A 22,986-nucleotide genomic window follows, 5' to 3' on the forward strand; every position below is an offset into this window, starting at 1 on the left:
TCTGTTATGCCAATACACTCAGTAAAAACATTACATTCAAATGTGAAACTTAGAAATGTTGTCTTGAAAATGGGAAAAATATAGGCAGATAGAGATGTCTGACACAGATGGAGAGAATCCTTAGAAACATGGGTCTTCTCTGCCAGAACAGAGCCTACAGTCAGTATCCAGAGGAGCACGGACAAAACGGGAGTTTTGTGGTCCTCATAGCTGCTTTGTGCTGCTTTGCCTGAAACACAAAACACTATTCTGCAGTGTTTGTCAGGTGTGCGTGGAGAACTGGGCAGTTTTATGTACTTCTAGTAAATAAAAGTCTGTCCTTACTTGTAAGCAAGGACCCGATGATCTTTCTGAATGAGTTCTGGTTGCTTGTTCAATTGGCTTGTAAATTTGCAAATAGCAAAGTCATCGTTGGGCCAAGATCCATCTGGCTTTTTTTTTTTCTGCTGGTTGAAAGATGCAAGTATTTTGGGAGAATGTGCAAGATCTTCCTCCTTTCCTAAAGACTGACTCTTTTTCTTCAGTTGGAGATCTTGAGTTTTTTTTTTTTCTTCAGCCACGCACTCATGGCAAAGTGAAGAAATGCTGAACTAAAACTGAAGGTCCTGAGCGTCTCTTTTGTTTTTGGAGGAGGGCACGTTGCATATGGAAGTAGAGGCCTTAGGATTTTTGCTGTTGGGTACTAAATGTATAGTGCCGTACTAGAAAGTGGGCATCATTCCAGCCAAGAGTTAAGTTTTACTGTATTGCAGGTATCTTGTCGCAGGGCATGTCTTTCTGCCCATGAAGGTGGGTGACTGTATGCTGTTCTTGCACATACAAAATTGTGCTTGATGTTGCTGTGCAATATTAAACAGCGGTAATGTTGATGATGATTGAAGTTGTACGTGCAGAAAATAACATGTAAGGTTGTAATCCAGAATCCTTTGTTCTTGAAATGTAAGCGTGTAAGACTCTTAATTGGCTAAAGTAAACATGATGATTCGGCTCATACATATGATCCTCATCTACTCAGAAGGGAAAGAGAAGGATCTATGTGCAGATTCTGAAAAGGTATAGAGAAAACATTTGCCATGGTTTCAGTCATCAAAGTCAATACAGATTATTTACCTTTTATCTGAGACACTGTCATTTGCAATGAACTGAGGTTCCTGATTGATGATACTCAGAAAATGCCTCTCCTGGAAAGGAAAAGAAAGGTTTATTTGTTTATTGATTTAAAAGTCAGAGTATCTTGTTTTTTCTTATGAGGGACATTGGCTCAATTTGAAATGCATGCAAATACACAAAATAAAGGAAAAAATTCTTCATTTTAATAGTCTAAATCAAATTAACCTGTTGTTTCCATTGGTAAGTGATGATGGTGTGATATGTTCTCATGCTTGAGAATGTATCCTTCCGGTGTAAATCAGGTTTGATATAACAGCCACAAGTGCCATTTTAAATCTTCCTGTTTGTAGACTAATGAGTGTCAGCACTTTTGCCCTCTCACTTGGTGATGATGCAAAGAGTGTTTCTTCAAAGGCAAGCTGAACATTGAGTAGTCTGGAAATTTAAACAGGAACATTCTCTATTTATGGGTCTAGTGCAAAAATAATGATGAAATTTATTTTGATAGGCTAGTGCCTGATTTGATTTAGACTGCTGATGTGACATATTTATTTTTGAGTTATCAGATGTTTGCAGATACTGTTTTATTTTGTAGACAATATACAGGAATGTGTTAGATGATGTGTATGAATATCCCATTCTTGAGAAGGAGCTGAAAGAATTTCAAAAGATACTTGGAATGCATCGTCGTCAGTAAGTATTGATTATTTTTGTGGTCAAGCCTCCTTTTATTTTAGAGTGTTATTTATTCTTATTGGCATCTTGATATAATTCGGTAAAGATAGAGAAATGAGTAATGCAGGTACTGTAATCATTTTTACAAGTCATCTTTAAAGTAAAGCTAGATTATTCCATCTTCTCTGATGTTTGTGGGCTATCATCTTATTCTGCAATCACTCTGATCGATTTTGGTTAGGATGACTTGCAAGTAGAGCAATATCTCTGTGAAAAAGCTAGCAAAATTTGACTCATAACTCACAGTCTGTGACTTCAAATGCTGCGTACTCTCTCTCTCTGTGTCTCTCTCTCTCCCCATCTCTCTCTCTCTCTCCCCATCTCTCTCTCTCTACCCATCTCTCTCTGTATAATCTGCAGTATTGAGAAGCAAATCTCTTTTGCAATGGATGTGTCAGGGTTATCATTTTGCTACTAATTATGGTATTTTTAAAACATGCTTCCTTGGCACATTTTTCCAGCAAACAGAATTTTTGTGTGGTTTGGTCATTTGGGAATTGGAGCTGTGACACTGACTGAGACCTGTGCCTCTCCCTGAGGCTCAAGCTGTTACCGGTGCTCTGGGAGCTCGCAGACTGGTAACATTTCTTTTTTCTCCAGTGATTATGCAACTGGCAGAAAACTTTCCTGGTTGAGCCAGACTCCCTTAGCTTTCATTGAAAGAGCTCTGCTGCCATTCTCTGGTGCCCATTTAATGTTAAAAACTTTCTGATGTTGCAAACTTTTTGATAGCTGCAACTTCTTTTTCCTAGTCTCTGGATGGAAAGAATAATTTGGATTTTTGCTTTTTGTTTCAGCACTGTAGATGAATATTCACCTCACCGAAAGGTAACACAGACCTGATTGTTATGTTGAGTGCTAGCTAATTTATAGTCTCACTTCCCCGTCCCTGCTTTCTCTCCTCTGTTTGTTTAGCTTCTCAATTAAAAGTGACTGGTGACCAAAAGTATGACAGGATGCATCAGTGAGACTAGACCGGCAACATTGCTTAAAGAATTTTTTTCTGCCAGCTCAGCCTGGATATCAGTTGCATGAACTAAGCTAAGGTGGCTGTGACAATATTAGCATTTTAACAACACGTTCTGAGATGTCAGAACTCAATAGGAGTCTAGGAGCATGTCCTTGCTTGGCTCGATAGATGTAGCAAACCTGGGCAAACTGATTCGAGCGCAGACGTTGACTGCGAATGTTGAGTAGATAGAGCAAAGGGGAATTTGTTGTGACAAGGACAGAGAAAGCAAGAGAGAAACATGAATTTGTGTCTATTTAACTGGAGGGAAAAGATGCAAACAGAGAGTGCTGGCATACAAACTGCATGGAAGTGGATTGTTGTGCTCATGAAATTTAGTGGACTGATGCTGAAGTGTGTAATAAGCTTTAAAGTGTTACTGTGAAAAAGGAGAAGGCAGAACATGAGATTGTCGTGAAACTGCTAAATAGGCCAATTGATAGTTGCTATTTAGGACCATATGTAAGAAATGAGCTACAAACATGATTATGGAGAACGCTGAAATGTGCAGGCTGCTTAGCCTAGGCATGTCTTGCTTCCTCAGAAATCCCCACCTTTGCCATTATTTAGTAAGGCAACTCCCAGTTTGCTTATCCAAGAATGGGTGGGTGGATTTCCTATACAAAACCCTTTTTGGCCAGACTGATGTTCTGAGTGCTGCATGCTATGAATTACTGCTTTGTAAAGGGCAGGAATGCAGAGAGTCATTGTTGTTTCTTTTCCCCCCCCCCCCGCTCCCTCACAGAATAAAACCTTTTTCCAACAGTTCAGTCTAAAAGAGAACTGGCTGCAGCACAGAGGAACCATGAATGAAACAGAAGAAAGTAAGTATGATTTAAAGAATGGAGGAGAAACTTAGTGCAATGCCTTTAAATGTAAATGCAAAATTATTTTAAATAACAGCTGCCCTTAAGGTACATTTTTTTTAAACAGATGTACTCTTCTGAACAGGACCCTACGGCCACAAAAGAAGAAAAATTTGACTGTGTAGTATTACCTTTCTGCCCTGACTTTGCAGGGGTTCAGCAGTGAGATGATACCTCAAGGGCTTTTCCCCCATCCCATTCCTCCAACTCCTGTAATAAAGCTGTGTGATTCTCAGAAGTGCTGGCAGCCTATTGCCTGGCCTTTATTTCCTGCTCTGTTTCATGGTCTCAGTCTCTTGACCTAGATCTTGGTTGCGAAAGGTGAATAAGCCTGTCATGTTAAATGGGTCAGGATCCACTAACTCTGCGAACCTGTTTTCATTCCTTCTCTCCTCAAAAATGTTTCCACGTGGAATGCAAGGTACCACTGCAGTTTAATGTCAACCATTTCAAAATACAATTTCCCTTCACTGCTAGTAATGCAATAATAAAGCGAAGCTGTCAGCCTCCCATAATGCCTGTGAGAGCTGTAAGAGAAAGGAGACAGAGAGGAGAATGACACCATGTACGTAAGCAGAGAACAGTCAGAAAGACCTCCTACCTGGAAATCTCCCCCCTCTGACAGTATATCTTCATTTCTCACTGGGAACAGAAGTCCAGAAGTCCAGTTCAGGTCAGGATGTTATTAATGCTCATTTGTGATAAAAATAACAGCTATGCTCCTTTAATGCCAAGTCTTTCCCAACAATATATACTGCTGATAGATACTGTCTTTCCACATCTGAAATTCAAGATTATTTGAGCTTTAGGTTCACAAGCCTGCTTCCAGAAACATCATTTCCAGATGAGAACACCCAACATTCATTTTTCTTCTTAAAAAGTCTGAAACAGCTCATGGGGGAACAGGGAGGGAAGTGTACTGGCACAAGGCGGCATGGCCATGGGAAAAGGCACAGGCCGGGCCCAGCAAGGCCAGCCCTGATTGATTTCAGTTGCTTTAAGAGTGTGAGCCATAGAAGACACTGGGACTGAGGGAATGAAGGCTCAGAAGTGGGGTTAGGGGTAGGAGAGACGGCTGCTGGGGTGGGCATCCACCCTGGTGCTGTGGCCCTTTGGGAGCTGAGGGGCTTCAGGTCTCTCAAGGGCTGTAGTGACAAACTAAGCAGGGCCAGGACAGAGGTTCGAGCAATGGCACATATTGTCCATACCGCTTAATTCTTCAGGCATTCCTCTGCGTGGTTTTGACCCGTGCAAACTAGCCACGCATTGCCTGGGCACAGCTGAGGGAAACATCACGGTCTGTGGAGTGCTGCCAGTTGACGGTGTTTGTGAGGGATGAGTTTATCCAAGCCGTTTATCCGTGCTGCTTGTCCTCAGGGCCAGAGAACAGACCTGACCCATTTTATCTCCCAATGTAAGCGTTACCAGGGTGACCTAGGGCCAGCTCTGCCCGTGCCCTCTTCCTCCAGCTGCGTGTTCCCTCCTGCGCCTTGCGGAGGGGCAGCACGGGCTTCTGGAAGGGATGTCATGGCTCATGCCAATAGATACCATAGATATGACATTTAAAAGGTGCGTGGGGGAAGAGGCTTTCGGGAAGCAGTGTCATGATTGTTCTTGAATACCTGACCTCTAAGTTGGTTTAGTTCAATGTTAAACAAAAGATATGTCATTAGCCCAATTATAAAGTAATATATTGCTGTCATCTTCCCCTCCTAAATGACAGAGAGGAGGAGATTTCTGACAAATTCCCTGTAGGCAAGTTGTGTTGCACTCTGCATATGGAGGTCAAATATTCTTGTCAGTTTATTTATTTATTTATTTTATCTACCCAGTAGTTTAGAGCACAATTTGATGTATTTATCTTTTCATGAGTTATACCCATTCTGAAGGGAGATTCTTCTGTAGGATGAGCATCTGATTTACTGTCTGTTAGCAGAGACAGGTTAAGAAAAGATTATAAAATGACTTTTATTTCCCAAGATTAAACATTAAGTTCCTCCTTCCTCCTCATCTTCATTTTGCTTTACTAGAATACAAAAAAAGATGTTCACTAAGGTTGAGTTCTTACTGATGTCTTCTGGCATGGTCTTAGTTAATGAAAGTGCCTGAAGCTGTGAAGATTTGTGGGACAAGCACAAAGCTATTGCTGCATACATCTGTCAATAAAAATGAGAAAAAAAAATCACTTCTGGGGGGAAAAGGATTGTCTTATACTATGATTGTAGCAACCTGTCTGCAATAAAAAGTACTAAAGTAGAGGAAAATGGAAAGTTTAATTAAGCACTTAAGTGAGTATGAAATCAAGAGTTGTGGCAATGATTCTCATTAGCAGATGTTGTCATTTTTTAAATATTTATGCCAGTCTGCTGCTCTCTTTCTTCCCTTTTAAGTGTAGCAGCTGTATTTCAAATAACTGGCTACTGCAAAGTCAGCAAAAATCGCAGACCTGAAGTTCTGGAAAGCAGAGGGCGCGTACATCACCTTTGTAGCTGAAATGAAGTACTGAGCTGACTGCAGCCTTACTGATGTGAAATCTCGCTCCGAGAGCTCTCAGAGCCTAACCAACTCATCGACTTCAGGGGAAATTATGAGCCCAGGGAGTTTCTCCAAGTCAGTCCCTTTTATATGTGCTGCAAGGGATTCAGGGAAAGCTGTTTGAAGTAATTGCGCTGCTCTTTGGGCAGCCTCTGCTTGTACTAAAATACCCTGGCAATGCATGTAGTTCAGATGTCTAGACAGATAAGCTGGATGGAGTGATTGCAGAAGGCTAGGGAGAGCTCTTCTTGAGAAGCAGGTGGCAGTGGAGGCGCAAAAATAATTTCTGCAGAGGATATGAAATGTACTGAAAGAATGCTGATTTATCTGAACCTAAAAGGGACAAAGGATGACAGCAGCTGAGTTTGCGAAGAAGTTAGAAGAGAAAGCTGGTCTGCAAGAAATCCTTGCAGTAGGAACTCTACCTAGGTCTCGCTGAAACGCAGCCGTGGGGTCTCTGTCTGCCCCTGTTGTTTCCCAGGGAGAGGAGGTGGGAAGGGGGGAATAATGATGTTTGTGCTTAGAGTATCATGTCCCCGGAGGTCAGCATGCAGCAGCAGCTGCTCCTACTGCCCAACGTTAGTTGGGCAGCAAAGGCATTGCCATGGTTGGGTTTGTGAAATTCACCTGTCTTCAATTCATACGTGTCTCTGTTGCTGAGCATGTCTTTCTTCCTTTGTGCAGTTTTCTGCCGTGTGTATATAACAGAGCACTCCTATGTCAGTGTGAAAGCTCAAGTATCCACTTCAGCTCAGGAGATACTGAAGATCGTAGCAGAAAAGATCCAGTACACGGAGGAGGAGTTGGCACTGGTTATAGTCACCTTCTCTGGCGGTAAATAACTTTCCTCATCTGATTGCTTATCTTTTATTGTATCACATAAGGGAGGGCTGACATTTTCTAGAGCAAGGATGCAGCTGTTCCTGTTCGGGCCCACAGCTGGATGGCTGCGGAAACAATAAGGAACTGCTTCCCAGAGAGTTGTTTCCATGGCAACAGCTAATTCTTGGGTACCATCGGATATGGCATTTCCTCACTGGAAAGGGAGTGTAAAGGACTCTGTCTTCAGCAGTATGTTACAAGATTTCTTCTTTCACAGATAAACCTCCCACTTTCACATTTAAATTAATTTGGAAGGTGATGAAGCATGATTTGCTTTAAAAATAAAAAAAAGGGAGCAGCAAGTACTATGGTGTGGTTGTTCCCTTGTTTACAGCCTGGGTAATGAGTATTCTGTAGTGGAAAGGAGGGAGAGAAATATTTGCACATTTGAGATAGTGAGAAAGTCTAAGCAGCATTTTTGTTTATATGAATCTGGCTTACAACTGACATTTTTTGCCTATTATTTTAGCATTTCTCATTTAACAGGAAAAGCTTACTGTCTCTTTAAAGGAAGATCAAACTGATTACGGGCTGATACTAGTGACCTGCCAAGCCCCAAATATTTTATTTGGTGTCTGTTATGTCTGAAGATCCTTGGGAAGTTGTTTTGCTGCTTGTGGCATCTTTTTGCTCTTAGTGAATATAAAGCAAGGAATTTAACTAGGTACATAGAAGTGAAAAGTTGGATCCACATAAAAGGGCTAAGACTTAGACTAGCTGGGCCATATTCTCAGCTGATGTGAGCTGGTGTAGATCCACTGTGACAAAGGATGAACCCTTAAAGACAACACACTCATTCTTACTTCTTTGTCAGTCTAGTTAAATGAAATATAGACAAATGCTGGGTTGTTTTGTTTATTTATTTGATTCAGAAGTGGAAGGTCACATTTTTCTCCCCCATGCCAAGCTCAATTAAATAGCCATGTTTTCTGCAGGGAACTGGTGTGGGTGGCAAGGAGATGGCATCTTGCCCCAACAATCCCAAGCCTGGGCGTGAAGCAGCCATGCGCTAGCATTCCCTGTAGGCGTCTTGGCCAGCTCATCTACATCATTTACAGGCGTATTTGTCTTACCCTTGCCTATGCCCAAACCCACCTGCAGCACATTTTGCAGCACTGCAAAATCACTGTGCTGCTACTGTTTTTCAGGTCTTGTGCTCCTGTTGAAAAGCAGGGCAAGTTTTGCTCTGATAGCGGTAAAACTGATGCTAGCTGCCTACTTAGCTAAAGAAAAGCAACAATTCATAAATAATGAAGCACACTGTTATCTCTAGACCATATTGGTTCCTGAGAAAGCCCCAGAATAGATACCATTGCCACTTGGCTGTTCATTTAGAAACGAAATAATTAAAACACAAACACAATAGAACTATCATTTGTTCATGACCATTTGTAATCCCCAAAATGTTATTTGGTCACATTAAATGAATTAATTGGAGGTACCACAACTGCAGTATCCTTGTTGTTAAGCATTGTCAGACATGTGTCACGTGCAATAAACGCTGGCCTGCCATACATTTTCTTTTCCTTATTGCTTGCTATTTGCATGACTCAGAAGTGTCTTCTGTCTTCCATCTGAAGGGCAGTAGTATGAGCCTTAAAGATCTCATTTTTAATGTACTGCTTAAATGAACAAGGAAGCTTTTTTCTTCAAAATCACATTGAAAAATCATACTTGTAGTTAACGTAAGTGTATCAGGTGCTACTATCAGTGTGAGCATGATTAAGGGGGAAAGCTAGAGGGTAATGATATTTTCTAATGAGGTTTGGCTCTCAAAATCTGATGGTTCCTGCCCCTTCCTCATGGGCCATGAAGAGTTCAAGGTAGCTTTCAAAATGCTTGGAGCACTTTTGAAAGCACAGTTTTTCAGCTGTATTCTGAGTTTTAGTTCATTTTTCCCTACAGCTTTCTCTGATGTATCCAAGATTGCCTAGTGCTGATCATGGATTGATTAGTACTCTGGAGTGGAAAAGAAAATCCTTCTTCTTTGATACCTTATTGGTGTGTCATGCTCTTTTACTCGGAGTCAATTGATTACTAAATAAATTGCTATAGTTCTGGATGGATTTTTCGAAATACAATAGTGCAATGACTCTTTTCACCCCTTCCTCCGCTGCTTGGGGTGAATTTCATCTACTTGGGATCCTCTAAATATCTCTTCCCATTGACTGGCCATGGCTACTGGTGACATCTTCACTCCTGCTGTTCTCTGCCTGGGAAATACAACAGTTCAGTCTTTGAGGCCTGAGACACTTTGCTCTAACAAATGTCATTTCATTTATTGTAGATGCACTGGGTTGAAATGAAATGGTCTGTAATGTTAGGAGGTTAGACTAGACGATTTAAGAGTTTCTTTCAATTCTAGCCTATATAAAGTCTAAGATGAAAGCAAATTCTGGAAGACTTTTGAGCTTTAGCCCAGTTATCAGTGACATCTCACCTTTACTGTGTCTGAATAGCATGGAGATGATGATCCCATGCTCAGCATATAAATAGGGACTGTGTATGATGCTTAGTTTCATTTTAAGAAATTGATGTGGCTTTGCAAACGTTTGTGATGTTTTTCTCACATTCATATACATATAGCTTATACTACTTTTTCTGAAGCTTTTGCATTTTGTTTTCTATTTTTAAAGAAAAACATGAACTACAACCAAATGACCTGGCTATCTCAAAATCTTTCGAGTCATCCAGTCGTATGTTTGTCTACCGAAAAGATCTGACTGATTCTTTGGTAAGGCTGTATTATTTATACTTTCTATTTTTGATTTGTCTGACTCCAGATCGAGGACTTAGTATTCCTCTTGGAGGACTTTTTCAATACAGAATTTATTTTTAATTCCTTAATAAAACTTAATGAGCTGCCATACATGTGAAAAAAAATTCTTGTGTTAACAGCATCTATTTTGCTGAACAGTAATGGAATTTGTTCATCAGTTTCAAAGAGACCGAAGCTCCTACGTGGCTTAAATCTTTCAATCTACATCAGCCCAGAAAAGCTGACTTGTGCTTGTGCAGGACTGGATGGGATGGGGATTACTTCAGGGATGTGTGACTCCTTTTTTTCTTGTGCCTCCATAACACTTGAAACACTTAAAGTGACTGGTACATAATCGTGGAAGATGATGTACGAACACCATGGAATTATTGCATGTAGAGACACATGCAGAGCGAGCTCTACCAAAATTACTGAGCATCAGGATGACCACAGGATATGTGGGAAATGTCCTGTCCCAGGAAATCCTTGGGGGGAAACCGGGAGAGAAAGGCCCAAGTATCCCCAGGGTCACTCAGCCCATAAAGCTGACCTCTCCCTTCCATCAGGTGGGTAGAGAGGGTTCACAGTGCCAGTCCCCAAAACCTCAGTGAAGCAGGAACGATCAGGGCCTCAAAGAATTAGCCTGTCAACACGTTTCTGCTAATTATGCATATGTGCATAAGTGCCGGGATGGAGAGCATTGCAGCTGATTTTTGTGTGTTGTCAGTGCCACTAGGATCTGCGCTTTCATCCTAGGAATGAGAAATGTCTATTTACATTTTGTTGGATCAGTGTGTCTTTAAGAGCTGAAGTGCCGGTATCATTGTGATTTGTCATCCCCATCACCTGCAGCATTGCAGCCACCTCTAAAAATGCTAATATTAAGAAAAGATTTCCAGACAGGTGACAGCCAATCTAGTTTCATTAGTTACCTAATAAAAATTCCAAAACTTGCTGTAACTGTCAAAAAATGTAGCATCAAAGCAATGGCTTAACTGATCGAAATAATCTTTCATTTTGGCAGACTGTTCATGTGCCAAATTTCAGATTGATGAGATAAAAAACAAGAGAAGTACAAACCTTTGAAAATCAGAGTTAATAATGAAATTCAAATGACCCTTAACACCAGCAGTACCTGTGATTCCACATTAATATGCTAAGTAACATTTATGAATAAGGACCCACAGTGTTTTACTGTTTTTTGGCAATTGCATTCGAAGTAAGACAATCATAAAATTGATGGGTTTACGGTATTTGTAAATGTATGTGGATTGGTGGCAAGTTGTGTGTATTTATTTGAAATCCAGCATACTTGCAGAATGATTCCTTTATCTTTTAATACAAAAATTTACTTTCTGGTGATTCCAGGGACTCTATTTTCATTATGCTGTCTGATTGGTTGGTGTTTTATACTCGAGGTTTAGAGAGAGAGAAAGAGAGGGAGAAAGCCTAATCCAATAAAATCATTGATCCTATTTTCCTGTTTCAAGCTATTTATTAAATAGGCTATAATGCATTGATTTTGATTCGTGTGGGGAAAAAACCCCTCAGAGTGCACTTACAGAAGATTACTTACTCAGCCTTGCTTTGTACCTCAGCCTAGGAGCTATTTCATTGCAAAGCTTTTGCTCAGGATTCTTTTCCTCTTGGCTATTGATTTAGAACCCGTTTGCTGTAAATGAGGAATTGCAACAAAGATCTGTGAGAATTTTGGGAATCAACACCTGGGATCTTGCCTTGGAGTTAACAAACTTTGACTGGAGTCTCTTCAATGCAATTCACGAGGTAAGAAGTGCCAAGTCCGCTTCCAAGCATACTGGTCATGCAGCGTTTTGTTATTTTTATGTCCTGGTGTTGCATCAGTATCTTGGAGCATCTGTATGATGCGGCTCTCAGTTCACCGTCATGGCAGCCTTCAGTAGCAATTCAGGTCCAGGAGATATTTTGCCGTCTTTGATACTGTGAAGTTTGTCAAAGGTTTGTAACTTCCCTGTGCTGGGGCACCTGATAAGTTCCCTGTATACTTGGTGGGTTTTATTCAGATTTGCTTCTGAGAGTAAAAGAGCAAGATAATTCTCTAAAAATATCTGCAGGTATATGTACTGCATATACAAATTGTCCTTTGCACTTGGTAACATTTCAGTAAATGTGGGACTTCACAAATAAGTGTCTGGATATCACTTTAACCATAACAGAATTCAAAATTTGAGCAAATTAGATGTTTATGTTACTTTTTTGGTTTGGCTGCAGTAAGATAAAAATACTGGGTAGGCTTTATAAAATGGTGTAAAGGCCCACTTCAGTGCCTATTGGGTTGTTTCAATGACAACCTTTAATAGATTTTGGTGTGAGCCACTGAGTAAAAGACCCAGTCAACAGTGCAATGGTGAAGCACAAAATGTTGCTTGAAAATATCATTAACTGAAAAGCATGATGGCCTGCGAAAATGGACAGGAAATTCCCTTGCCTCTCATCAGCTGCTTTCCTTGATCTTTCTTTTCAGGTTCTTATATTCAAGTTTCATTTTAAAGCTAGAGCTGGCGAGATTTTTTGCACAGAAATTAAGACCCACACCTCTGTTCTTCAAAACTTGTCTGTTTTTAGTATCAAATGGAAATGGAAATTTTTCAAGTTCTGGAATGTTCTGATATGTGCTATTTTTCATACTGAAACAGAAGTGATAAAATGCTGAAAGAGACAGATTGTTTATGTCCTATATCTGTCTGAAACCAGAAGTGGAGCTGCAGGAAATCTCACAAGAAAAGCACTTCTTGCAGGACTTCCAGTCCACTTGCAAACTGTAATAAGCCTCTAGACTTTGCTAAGCCAAGGCTGGACCCTGAATCATTTGTAATTGACTCACAGACAAGTAAAAATAGCCATTTGTTACCAAATCTTATTTCAAAAATATACTTTTAAATAATCTGTAATTCATTTACATTCAGATTGATTTTATATCCCTAATAATGTTGTCATTGTCTTCCAGCAAGAGCTGATATACTTCACCTTCAGCAGACAGGGCAGTGCTGAAAACACTGAGAATCTCAGTCTTCTGCTTCAAAGATGCAATGAAGTCCAGCTTTGGGTTGCCACCGAGATCCTCCTCTGCAGCCAGCTCTGCAAACGTGTACAGCTAGTGAAAAAGTTCATCAAGATTGCTGCCCAGTACGTTATTACGTTTGCAAAAAAATATCCTTGAATGCACATGCTTTATTTACTGGGAAAGGGGAAGTAGGTGCAAGAGCGAAGAAAAGAAACTGGTTGTCATCCTGTATTTGTACGAGTATAGTAAGCATGCCTAGATAAAACAGCCCGTAAATAACAACAGCAAACACTGGCCAAAACTAGCTGGGGTGGAGTATATGCTACGCAAATCTTCCTCAACAGCTTAGACAATGTATCTGCAGCATCAACTGCAAAATCCTTGATTTTGCAGAGATCCCTCCTTTCTCAACAGAAATAACCCAAGAAACCATATTACAAAACTATTTGAGCTTCAACACAGTTACTTAGCAAAGACTACATGGAAACCACCAAAGTCTGTTTTAGAGTCCTACCTCTAGAGAGGAAATTGGCTGCAGTAAGCTATTGTCCTATATAACCCTTTCTGGACTACACTTTAATTTATATATTTTATTTGCTGCATTAATTAGATTTGTCAGTCTGTTCTTGCACTATTACTAAATAGTGCTGGCATTTATTCTATGCCTTGGAACAGAGTACAAATATATTCTCTACACAGAGAGTTCTTTTCTCTGTAATCACTCTTATTTTAGTAACCAAGGGAATGGAGCAATTTAAATACATGCAACTATTCTCCTCGCCTCTCTCTCTGCTTGTTCGTCTTCTGCAATATTTGAATATGCATGTTCATGGAAAATGTATAATTTGTTCCCCTCATCGACTGGGTTGATTTAATTTGTTTCAAGCAAGGCAGTTATATACAAAAGACTGTTCTCTGCTGAAGCAGTGCTTTTGGTATAATGAATTCTTCTAATCTAATCTAGTGTAACTCTTAAATGTGGTTTGATTTGGTTTGCAAGTTGTATGCAATCCAATAATACATTCTTTTTCAGCCTTATCAACAGCCAAGTTTGGTCCAGTTATGTCAGAAATGGTTGGTTCTGTGTGGCTTCCTTGCACCACAGTAGCATTAATTTGCATTCCAGAAAAAGTTTCATATCTCTCCCACATGAATAGGGATATATTTGTCTCCAGAATAAAAGGTTGCCTTGTCTAAGTTAATTCCATCTCTGTTAAGCGAATAGTCAAAGTTGCAGAAACTAAATACAGTTGTCAGTAAATGATACAGCATCTCTCTCTACATTACAGAAGCACCCATCATTTTAGCATGTAGATTCTGAAAAAATAAATACCCGTATAGGCAGTGTGTAGTTTGCTCAAGGTTCTCTTTTAATCAGAAAAGCAGAAAAGACATTATCACTATCTCATCAGTTCTGGGACAGTTAATGCAAGAGGAACAATTAGAGTGGAGGGACAGTGTGCTAACCACAGGACTGTCATCACTGGGCACAAGCCAGGCAGCCCTCTGACTGCTCCCTCTTCTCTGTTCCCAGATTCAGCCAGGAATCTGTGTCTCCAACCTTCAGCTTGTCAACACAGGACCAGGTCTAAGATCTTGTGTTCAGTGTTCATATGCTCCATTAAGGAGGAACACCTGAAGAAGATGAAAGGCCTTTATAAACATGTATCAATACCTAAAGGAAAGATAGGGTTTTTGAAACAGATTCCTACACTTCTGTTGATGAGTTAGTCTGAAATAGAAACCAAGTAATTTAATAGAGAAAACAAATTTGTGTGCTGTTAGAAATGAACATCTTGAGGAGATATAGAAGTAGGTCAACATAGGCTTAGAATAAATTGATCATAACAGAATCCTTCTTCAATAAAATTCCAGTTTAGGTAAAAACTGGAAACACCTTTTTTTTGTTCCTTCCCAAGCAGTAGCTGACTATAAAATACAAACCTAGTCTACACTGGTGGCCCAGGTTCTCTCTACAGTTTTTTGAGAGAGATGGGCCCCTCCAACAGGCAGTTTATCCAAGCTATGTTAGATATCTTTCTTATTTTGGAACAAATTGCCTTTGGAAGGTGCTTGACTGATGATAAAAGGAGTCTAAGTCACAAAGTTAGGATTAACTTAAGATAGCTGAAGTTAAGTGAGATGTATGCCATCTAAAGATAGTATACTGTGGTATGGGCCACTAAAGTGAATGCAAGCCTTATACAAACTTGTAACAAGTACCAGACAGTTTCCAGTCTAAGTCCTTGGCAGCTTTTCCCTGAAGATTAATCCCAAGGAAGACAGTAGATTCGCTCATATACTTAGTTATCTTAAAAGGGGATTCTAACACACACACACACGTGTTAGTGATCTTTGAGAAGCTGCATAAGCAGGTGAATCTTTTTGTTTGAATAGGACTCTCTGTTTCATGATTTCAAATTTCTGAATGGGCTAGAAATAATCAAGGACTGATCATACATAGTAAAATATCAAATAGAGGTATCAAGCAAATTCCATAGGGACCAGTATTGGAACCGATGCTAGCTACAACTAATTTATAGGGCTATGTAAACTGAACATTAATCAGATTTTCAGACAGTAAAAATGATGAGGAATTGCAAATGCACTGGAGGGTAGAAAAGAATACAGAATGATCTAAGGAGTCTAGTAGCATGTGCAAACAACAGTGGGATAAGATTTAATTTAGATAGATGCAAAGTAATTTCAGCTAGGGAATGCTGGTACTGAGCTGAAGAAATAAATGCATGATCGTAAAGAGCAGTATTGTGACAAAGGTCCTTGGGTGATAATAGATGACAAATTAAGGACATTGACAAAGTGTGATTGTGTTGCAAATAAATACGTTTGATATTTGTTTTAAAGTTGCACAGGAGAAAGGTCTAAGAAGAGAGAGGCAAAGCAGTAATTGTGCTTCTCCTTCCCTCCCCACTCTCTCACTACATCTCCTTGATAAGAAAGAAATGCATGGGAGAAAAGTTAAAATAAATTACAAGTAATTCAATAAAGGATAATAACAATATAGAAAAGTAGATAGGAGGCCCATGACCGTGAAGAGAAATTGATGATGTACAGTTTACAGAAAAGATGAAAGAGGGGATGAAGATATTTATAATACAACAGAATAGGGTCCAGGAGTTATTCTGTATGTCACTTGAACATTGAAAAGGGAAAATTACTTTTGACAGCAAAAGAAAAAAATAACCTGCCAACAACAAGGTTGATGAGGCAGTGGAACATTTGCTAAAAACTTCTTAGAGACCCCATCACCTAGACTGCAGGTCATCAAGATAGGACATTTAATGAGTTCATTATGTGGAAGATGATTGCGGGTTAGTGCTGGGAGTCAAAATGGGACTCAGTAACCTAGGATACCTGTACATTCCATTTATCTATTATTTTGAGGATAAAAAATCAGAATACAGCATTCATATTTTCATTCCACAGCTGTAAAGCCCAGAGGAATCTGAATTCATTCTTTGCCATTGTTATGGGTCTCAACACTGCGTCTGTCAGCCGACTGTCTCAGACCTGGGAGGTAAGATGCATCTTTGTATCTTTTAGACCTTGTCAAAACCATTTCTCACATAGGTTATATACTGGCGAATTACCTTTTCTTTCTAAACTTTGGTTTTTCATGCTGAAACCAAATGGGGAGCAGGTATCAGTATAGAAACTTTTCTGTGACCTGAAACCTCAGATGCATGACCATTCAAATAAAACTAAATGTGTCCTGGTGGAAGGTTTAAATAAGAGCAAAGAAAGAGATCTGACCCTCTTAAAAAACCAAGTAAATAATCCTAGCATTTTAAGTAGGTGTCAGAACAGAAGGTCTTACAAGGGCAGTTCCAAATGAAGCCTACTGTAGTATGGAATAATTTCATTAAAAAAATACAAAGTAGGAAACAAGCCCTCATTAATTCCCCTTGATCAACTCCTTTGCAGCTGCTCATTTTGAGCTACAAAGTTAGGAAATGGGCTGTGAATGAGGAGCATATTGGACAGCAGAGCATAGAGATGAACTGCTAAAGAAGCAACCAGTTGCCAGACAGAGCATGGGATATTAAGAGAAGGGTCCCTCTGGGATCTGTGTTTATACTGCTGTTTTTTCCATCAAAGTAAATTATTGAATAGTAATATTTTTCAGCTTATTATATTTGCTGATGGCTCCAAAATTAGAGAAGGAGTGATTTAGTGTAATATAGGGGGAAACTCAACCTTCAGCCCTGGTACCTAACACTACAAGCAGGCTGTACTCCAGAGATTTGACTCTGTAACACAAAGTGACAAAGAGCTGCTGTGGTCTCCAGTGTTAAACATACTCTGGAGCACAAACAGCTGAAAACAAATGGCCATCAGGGGCTTGCAAAGGTACTTAAATACTGTGCAAACTCCCCTTAGCTGAAATCACAGATATGGAAATATCATGGTGTATGTCAGTGGCAGAGAGATAAGGGTACCAGCTGCTTCTGTGGGGAGGAGTTTATAGAGGAGCAGATAGGCAAGGAGTAGCTATCTTCAAATAATAGGTAAATCAAAACTCTTCAGAGGAAAAATACATGCTTGAGGTTAACTATACAGAAACCAATGTCTCTCCTGCTTCTGAAATGCCTTGTCCACCAGGGACCATTTGCCCTTGCCCACTCTTATGGATTGCCTTCATCCCTTTTCTTTGGGCTTTGGCAGGGATGTGGAAGGGAACTAAGTATTATATCAGAGATCCCTGGTGGCTATCGCGTAGATCTCTCCCGCACAGAAATGTGCAGAGCTCTCCTGCATGGTGAGAGCTCTTCGAAGATCATGAGCCCCTGGTGAATTTCTCTTGGGAAGAACAGAATATATTATTTGTCTGAACAAGGAGTGTGTCTGCGTACATATCATTGTAAATATGTCAAGTTTCTGTGTGTAAAGTATTTATGAAGTCAGACTTGCACTTTTTTTTTTATTTGTAAAACTTTACTGTACTGGAAATTTCATATGCAGAGGGTTATTTGTATTAGTAACGTGACTTCTAGAAAGTAGAGCAATGTGTATAGATTAATTATAATTACTTACACATGTAAATGAAGTCACCTAAATTTAAAGAACCATTTAGATACTAAACTATGCACTTGAGTTCTTAAACGAGTATATATTCCCAAGCATATCTTCTACTTTTGTCTGCAATATGCAGGGTTTTAATGAGCCTGACTTTTCCTGATTGGAGATGTTAAAAGTGTACAATTGCAATTCTATATGCAGTTACTTTAGCATTTTAATTATACATCGCATCCACTGAGTCTTAATTGTTCTGAATCTCCTGTCTCTTGGTGGTGTCATTGTGGCTGTGATAGTCTAAGGACATAGGTGAGGCAGGCTTTGTAGTAAGAGGGAATATCTTTTACTAAACTAACTAGTATAATTAGAAAGAATAGACAAACTTTCAGGCCTACATGCCCTTCTTGAATTCTGAAATACCAGCAGGAAAATTTGAAGTGAAGAGCAATTTCTCCGAGTTTAGTGACGATGAATCCCTTAAAGCATCTGAGAGAAAAGGTAGTTGATGCCTGTGGAGCAGAGGGAGTGTTAGCATATGGGGGAAGAAGAAAGAAGGCGATTTTTGCCTGGGCTCACTTGGGAGGTGTTTTGTGCACCTCCCTGTGGGATTAGGATGAGATACTGGAGACAGAGTGATTGTTTCATAAGGAAAGTTCTCTGACAACAGCATGTGCACTGGTGGGAGGAGGTGAATCAAACAGAGCAGTGGCAGTATTGCACCTGTTGATTTCTAAAACCCACAGTTTAGGGAAAGAGTGATTACAAGAAATGATTTAGCTGGGATATGATTATAACCTCTAAATCCTCAGTCTGTGTTACTATTTCTAACCTAATAAAGATACTGAAATAAATGCGGTAGACATGGAAGTTAGAGAAGGAAATAAAACAGCTGCTAACAGGCAGTTTTTGTAAAAGAATTGTGAGCATGTGGGATCCCAGGTGGCGGCTGCAGAGTCGAATGCGCTGGCATCGCTGCACTGAACACGATCTCTAATGAGGACTTTGGGAACTGAGGAGAGGGGTTAACTCCCTGAGAAAGCAGCCTGTTGATACTTCTAGTAGGCACTTCACACATGACAGTCTCATGGGAAAAAAAAGCCTCAGTATTTTTCTGCCTGTGTTTTTTTAATTTTTTTTTTTTAATGTTTTTCCCACTTCAGAAAATTCCAGGGAAGTTCAAGAAACTTTTCACTGAGCTGGAGAGTTTGACAGTAAGTACAGTGTTGATAGCAGAAGAGAATGCCTTGCCTTTGCCTCCCTTCTTTCTGATTTATTTTGAAACTGCCTGTCATTGGCTCAAGCTGGAACTTCTTCATGTCAGATCAGTGGTTTCCTGTAGGCCACACAGCCCTCCTGAGCTCGGAGGTAGTCTCCAAAAATGAAAAAGAAAAAGGCAGCATTCCTGACAGCTGAAGGAAGGGATAAGAGAGAAGCAAAGCTATTGTCAGTTCCCCAGTATCAGTCTGGAAACAGTTCTGTTGCTGTGGAGGTTAATCTTTCTGTATCGACAGAAATGTGCTGCGGATCAGGAGAAAATGAGGACAGCTGAAGGTTAAAAAAATTCAAACTCAGAGGCTAGGAATCTTTTTCACCATTATCAAAGCTGAATAAACAAGTGTTTCCTGTGGCTGTCATGGAACTGTACATGTGGTGAAATCACTGTCTATTGCGAGGGACATAAAAATCCGTCCTTTAACAGTTGTCATGCTTTTGCACTGATAAATTAGCATGTTTTCATTTGTAATTTAGCATGTTTTCAAGATTGTGTGTGAGCTCGTGTACAAAAGCGTGTTTATAAAGCAAAATGAGATGAGTTTTTGAATTACTTACACAACACCACTGAGCCATATCCTTTCATTTTCTTTTGAAAATGTCTGATATATAGTCTATTGATCTAAGAGCTTTTTTAAGGAATTCATTGACAAGACATTTTGGGATGCATTTTGTACTAGCAAGTAAGCTGAAAAATTTTGCTAATAAAAATTGTGTGGGGAAATTACAGAGCACTTAAAGAGTGAATCCCTCCTGCAGCTTACTCCAGTTTTAGAACTGTTTCATCCAGAGGAACATAACTGCTTTTGTTTCTTTCATTGTTTACATTTCCTGTTCAGTTTAGTAAGTCACCTAGCTTGGAAAACCTTTATCTACCTCATTTCCAAGGAAACCTTTTATATCTAAATCATCTTCAGATCATAAGCCCATAATGGATTTAGAATTGCTGCTTTTATAGCCTATTGATTTTTCTCTCTCTTACCCAAATGGTTTTGTAGGACCCTTCTCTGAATCACAAAGCCTACAGAGATGCATTCAAGAAAATGAAATCTCCAAAAATTCCTTTCATGCCCTTACTTCTGAAAGGTAATGTTAAAGCTTGTCTGCTCTTCTTTGCCATGCAAGTGCATGTATAGAAATTTGCAATGGTTAGTTACAATAAGTATAAAGTGATTTTTTTCCTTCAGGTGGCCTTATGATAAGTATGGTGCAGATGTAATGATATATACAGGACAGCACTTGCTCTAGACAATAATAAACAGCTGCCTTTTGAAACAGGGGGAAATGGCATTTTTCATACAAATTTTTAAACTTTAGTACTTTTCCTGTTACCTAAAGATAGTGCAGTATGCCATTGCTTTGACTACATCCTTTTCAGACTAGAAGAGAGAGCTCGCAAGTCTCTGAACAGAGCCATCTGGTTGTGCTTGGTACATGCACACAAATAGCATCGGAATCGCTGCTGGGTTCTGAGGTGTTTGCTCTGCCTTAAAGGAATAAAATTAACTGGTACTATATTGAAAACAGAGTCTGCCCCATCTGTCTGTTCTGAGTGGAGTATGAAAAAGATAATAAAACTACTTGTTTAATATAGTGAATTAGGCAAATAATTAAGTGGCAGGTATTTTGAAGATCCCATTATCTTGGATTCATTAATTATTAATCATCTTGTTTTTGAGCATGACAAGTTCATTTGATACTCCTGTATTCCAAAAGTATTCTCTTTAAGGCTGTTTAGTCTAACTTGTTGCTGCTCCAAGTTTAAAATGTTTGAAGAGCTAGTTCTCCAAATAAGTCAGTGACAGTTTGGGAGCCATAAGGCACTTCCCCTCTTTGCACACATCAAAAGAGCTTGCATTAAGTCAGATGGATAAAATGATCAAGGCTTCAAAATGGCTGTTTTTTAGGTGTTCTTTGAGTATCTGTTATCTGCAAACAAAGAGGGGAAACATATAACTTGTTAACTATGATGTTTGCACAGCAGTGCAATATTGTGTATGGGAACATGCACATAAGCAGCATTCATGCGGCATGATCTCATGTCTCTGAAATGTGTTGGAGAGACTGAGGAGGCTTTGCAAAATAAGAGAGTAATCCTCTTCAGTACAGAATGATCCATAAGGAGACATTGCGAAGGTTGGTAATTCCGATTATACTGCACATCACTTACACGGTGTTGACTTTATTCTGTATCTGGCATGTTTTTACTAATATTATTTAGAAGACCAGTAAAATAAGCATTAATAACATAGAAATCATTAGTAATTCAACAATTGACTGTATTTCAACACAAGAGGAACACAACTAGTTTCAAGAGAAAACAGAAAATCTGTAAAAACCTTTCTTTTTCTAGTTATGAAAAATAACTTTAGAGTGTCCTTTCAAAGTTAATCTAAATGCAGAGCTTTCTTACAGCACAGACACAACTTTTGAAAATCAGACAGATTTTTCAAATATTTGATAAATTGCAGTGTTGTACCCTTACAAGATAGCTCAGATGCAATTTTCTGCTCCACTGAATTTATCTAAACTCTTAGTTGTTGGCCGCAAAGCAAATCTCTGTTCTTTCTACCCTCAGAGATATGCAGGGCAGTCATAGACTTAAAAACTGTCTGGAAATTTCTGGTTTTGGTAAAGTTCCTCATTAGAAGTGACAGACATTTTTTAACTTCATTGATATTTTCCCATGGGTTTGCTTGCATTTACACATACACCCACACATGTGCATTCACATATAGCCATTTAGGTGACAACCTCTGTCTGTCAGTCAGCTCCCAAACCGTGTCCTTTCGCTGGCCTTGCGAGGTGCCCCAGAGCAGCCCAAAGGAAGAGGCGAGGCCAGTCCTACTCCCTGCTTTTGCTGTGGGTCAAAGGAGGACACCTGCAGGCAGCGACATCCTGGGTGGATCCCTGCGCTTGTCCGACTTGCTCGGGAGTGCCAGCAGGGCTCAGCCCAGTTCCCCGCCAGATGCGGGAGCCCTCCATCACCCCTCACACGGACCTAACCTAACGATTACCAGCCCTGGGTTCCCACCAGCCCGTTAAGCCATTAACATTTCCATTCTAAGCAATTATGAAATGCCCTTCAGGCACGGAGCGAATCTGTGAAACAAAAGGAAATAAATCAGGTTGGCTGGTTTTGCCTACTATGCGGGGAGGGGAGTGAATGGCAAGTGAGCCCCTGGTGTCAGCTGCAGGTTCCCAGGCCAAAAATCCCCTGGAACTAGCGCTCTTCATAGTCTCACTGCAGGGACCAAATGGCCATGACAGGGATAAGTTTCTTGGATGTGCCAGTGATGAGTACGGGAGAAATGCTGAGACAGGCAGTTAGACGGCTGTGTTGCAAGTTGGCCCCTCAGCTGAGAGAGGCATTGCTCAGTTTGCTGAGTGCTGTTTGCCAGCTGGCAGACACAGCTGTAACTTTGAAGATGTAACGGTGGTAAAGTGCCATCTCATTAAAATAATGCCATCTCCTCCTGGTACTCATGAGTATGTGCACATCAGAGGGGCGGGCAGCTAAAGCAGGAGAGATGATAGGGCGAATGGTGGTGGTGCTCCTGCTTTTATTTCCTGTGACCCCGAGGATGCAATATAGGAGGTAGCGCTTTAGTCCCCACAGGGAATCTGCCCCTGCCCTAAGTGCTTCATGTCTGAGATAAGGTCTTGTTTGTGTCCTAATATGCAGAATGACCTCAAGTTACAGTTTTAATTGTAATCTTCGCTTAGCAACTCTTATTTT

The 22,986-nt window shown here is 40.0% G+C and overlaps 1 protein-coding gene across 1 annotated transcript in view; it reads left to right on the forward strand.

The window, feature by feature from the left end:
• Nucleotides 1–22,986, forward strand: part of RAPGEF5 (Rap guanine nucleotide exchange factor 5) — a 169,626-nt gene that overhangs the window by 133,807 nt on the left and 12,833 nt on the right. The window contains exons 14-23 of the mRNA XM_067291608.1: nucleotides 1,706–1,803; nucleotides 2,643–2,673; nucleotides 3,600–3,678; nucleotides 6,940–7,089; nucleotides 9,774–9,871; nucleotides 11,558–11,680; nucleotides 12,882–13,060; nucleotides 16,386–16,476; nucleotides 19,136–19,186; nucleotides 20,246–20,333. Of these exons, the coding sequence (XP_067147709.1) occupies nucleotides 1,706–1,803; nucleotides 2,643–2,673; nucleotides 3,600–3,678; nucleotides 6,940–7,089; nucleotides 9,774–9,871; nucleotides 11,558–11,680; nucleotides 12,882–13,060; nucleotides 16,386–16,476; nucleotides 19,136–19,186; nucleotides 20,246–20,333 (988 nt within the window). The remainder of the gene's footprint in view (nucleotides 1–1,705; nucleotides 1,804–2,642; nucleotides 2,674–3,599; nucleotides 3,679–6,939; nucleotides 7,090–9,773; nucleotides 9,872–11,557; nucleotides 11,681–12,881; nucleotides 13,061–16,385; nucleotides 16,477–19,135; nucleotides 19,187–20,245; nucleotides 20,334–22,986) is intronic.

This window comes from Apteryx mantelli, chromosome 2 (genome assembly GCF_036417845.1).
Source record: "Apteryx mantelli isolate bAptMan1 chromosome 2, bAptMan1.hap1, whole genome shotgun sequence".
In the NCBI taxonomy this organism is placed as follows: Eukaryota; Metazoa; Chordata; class Aves; order Apterygiformes; family Apterygidae; genus Apteryx; species Apteryx mantelli.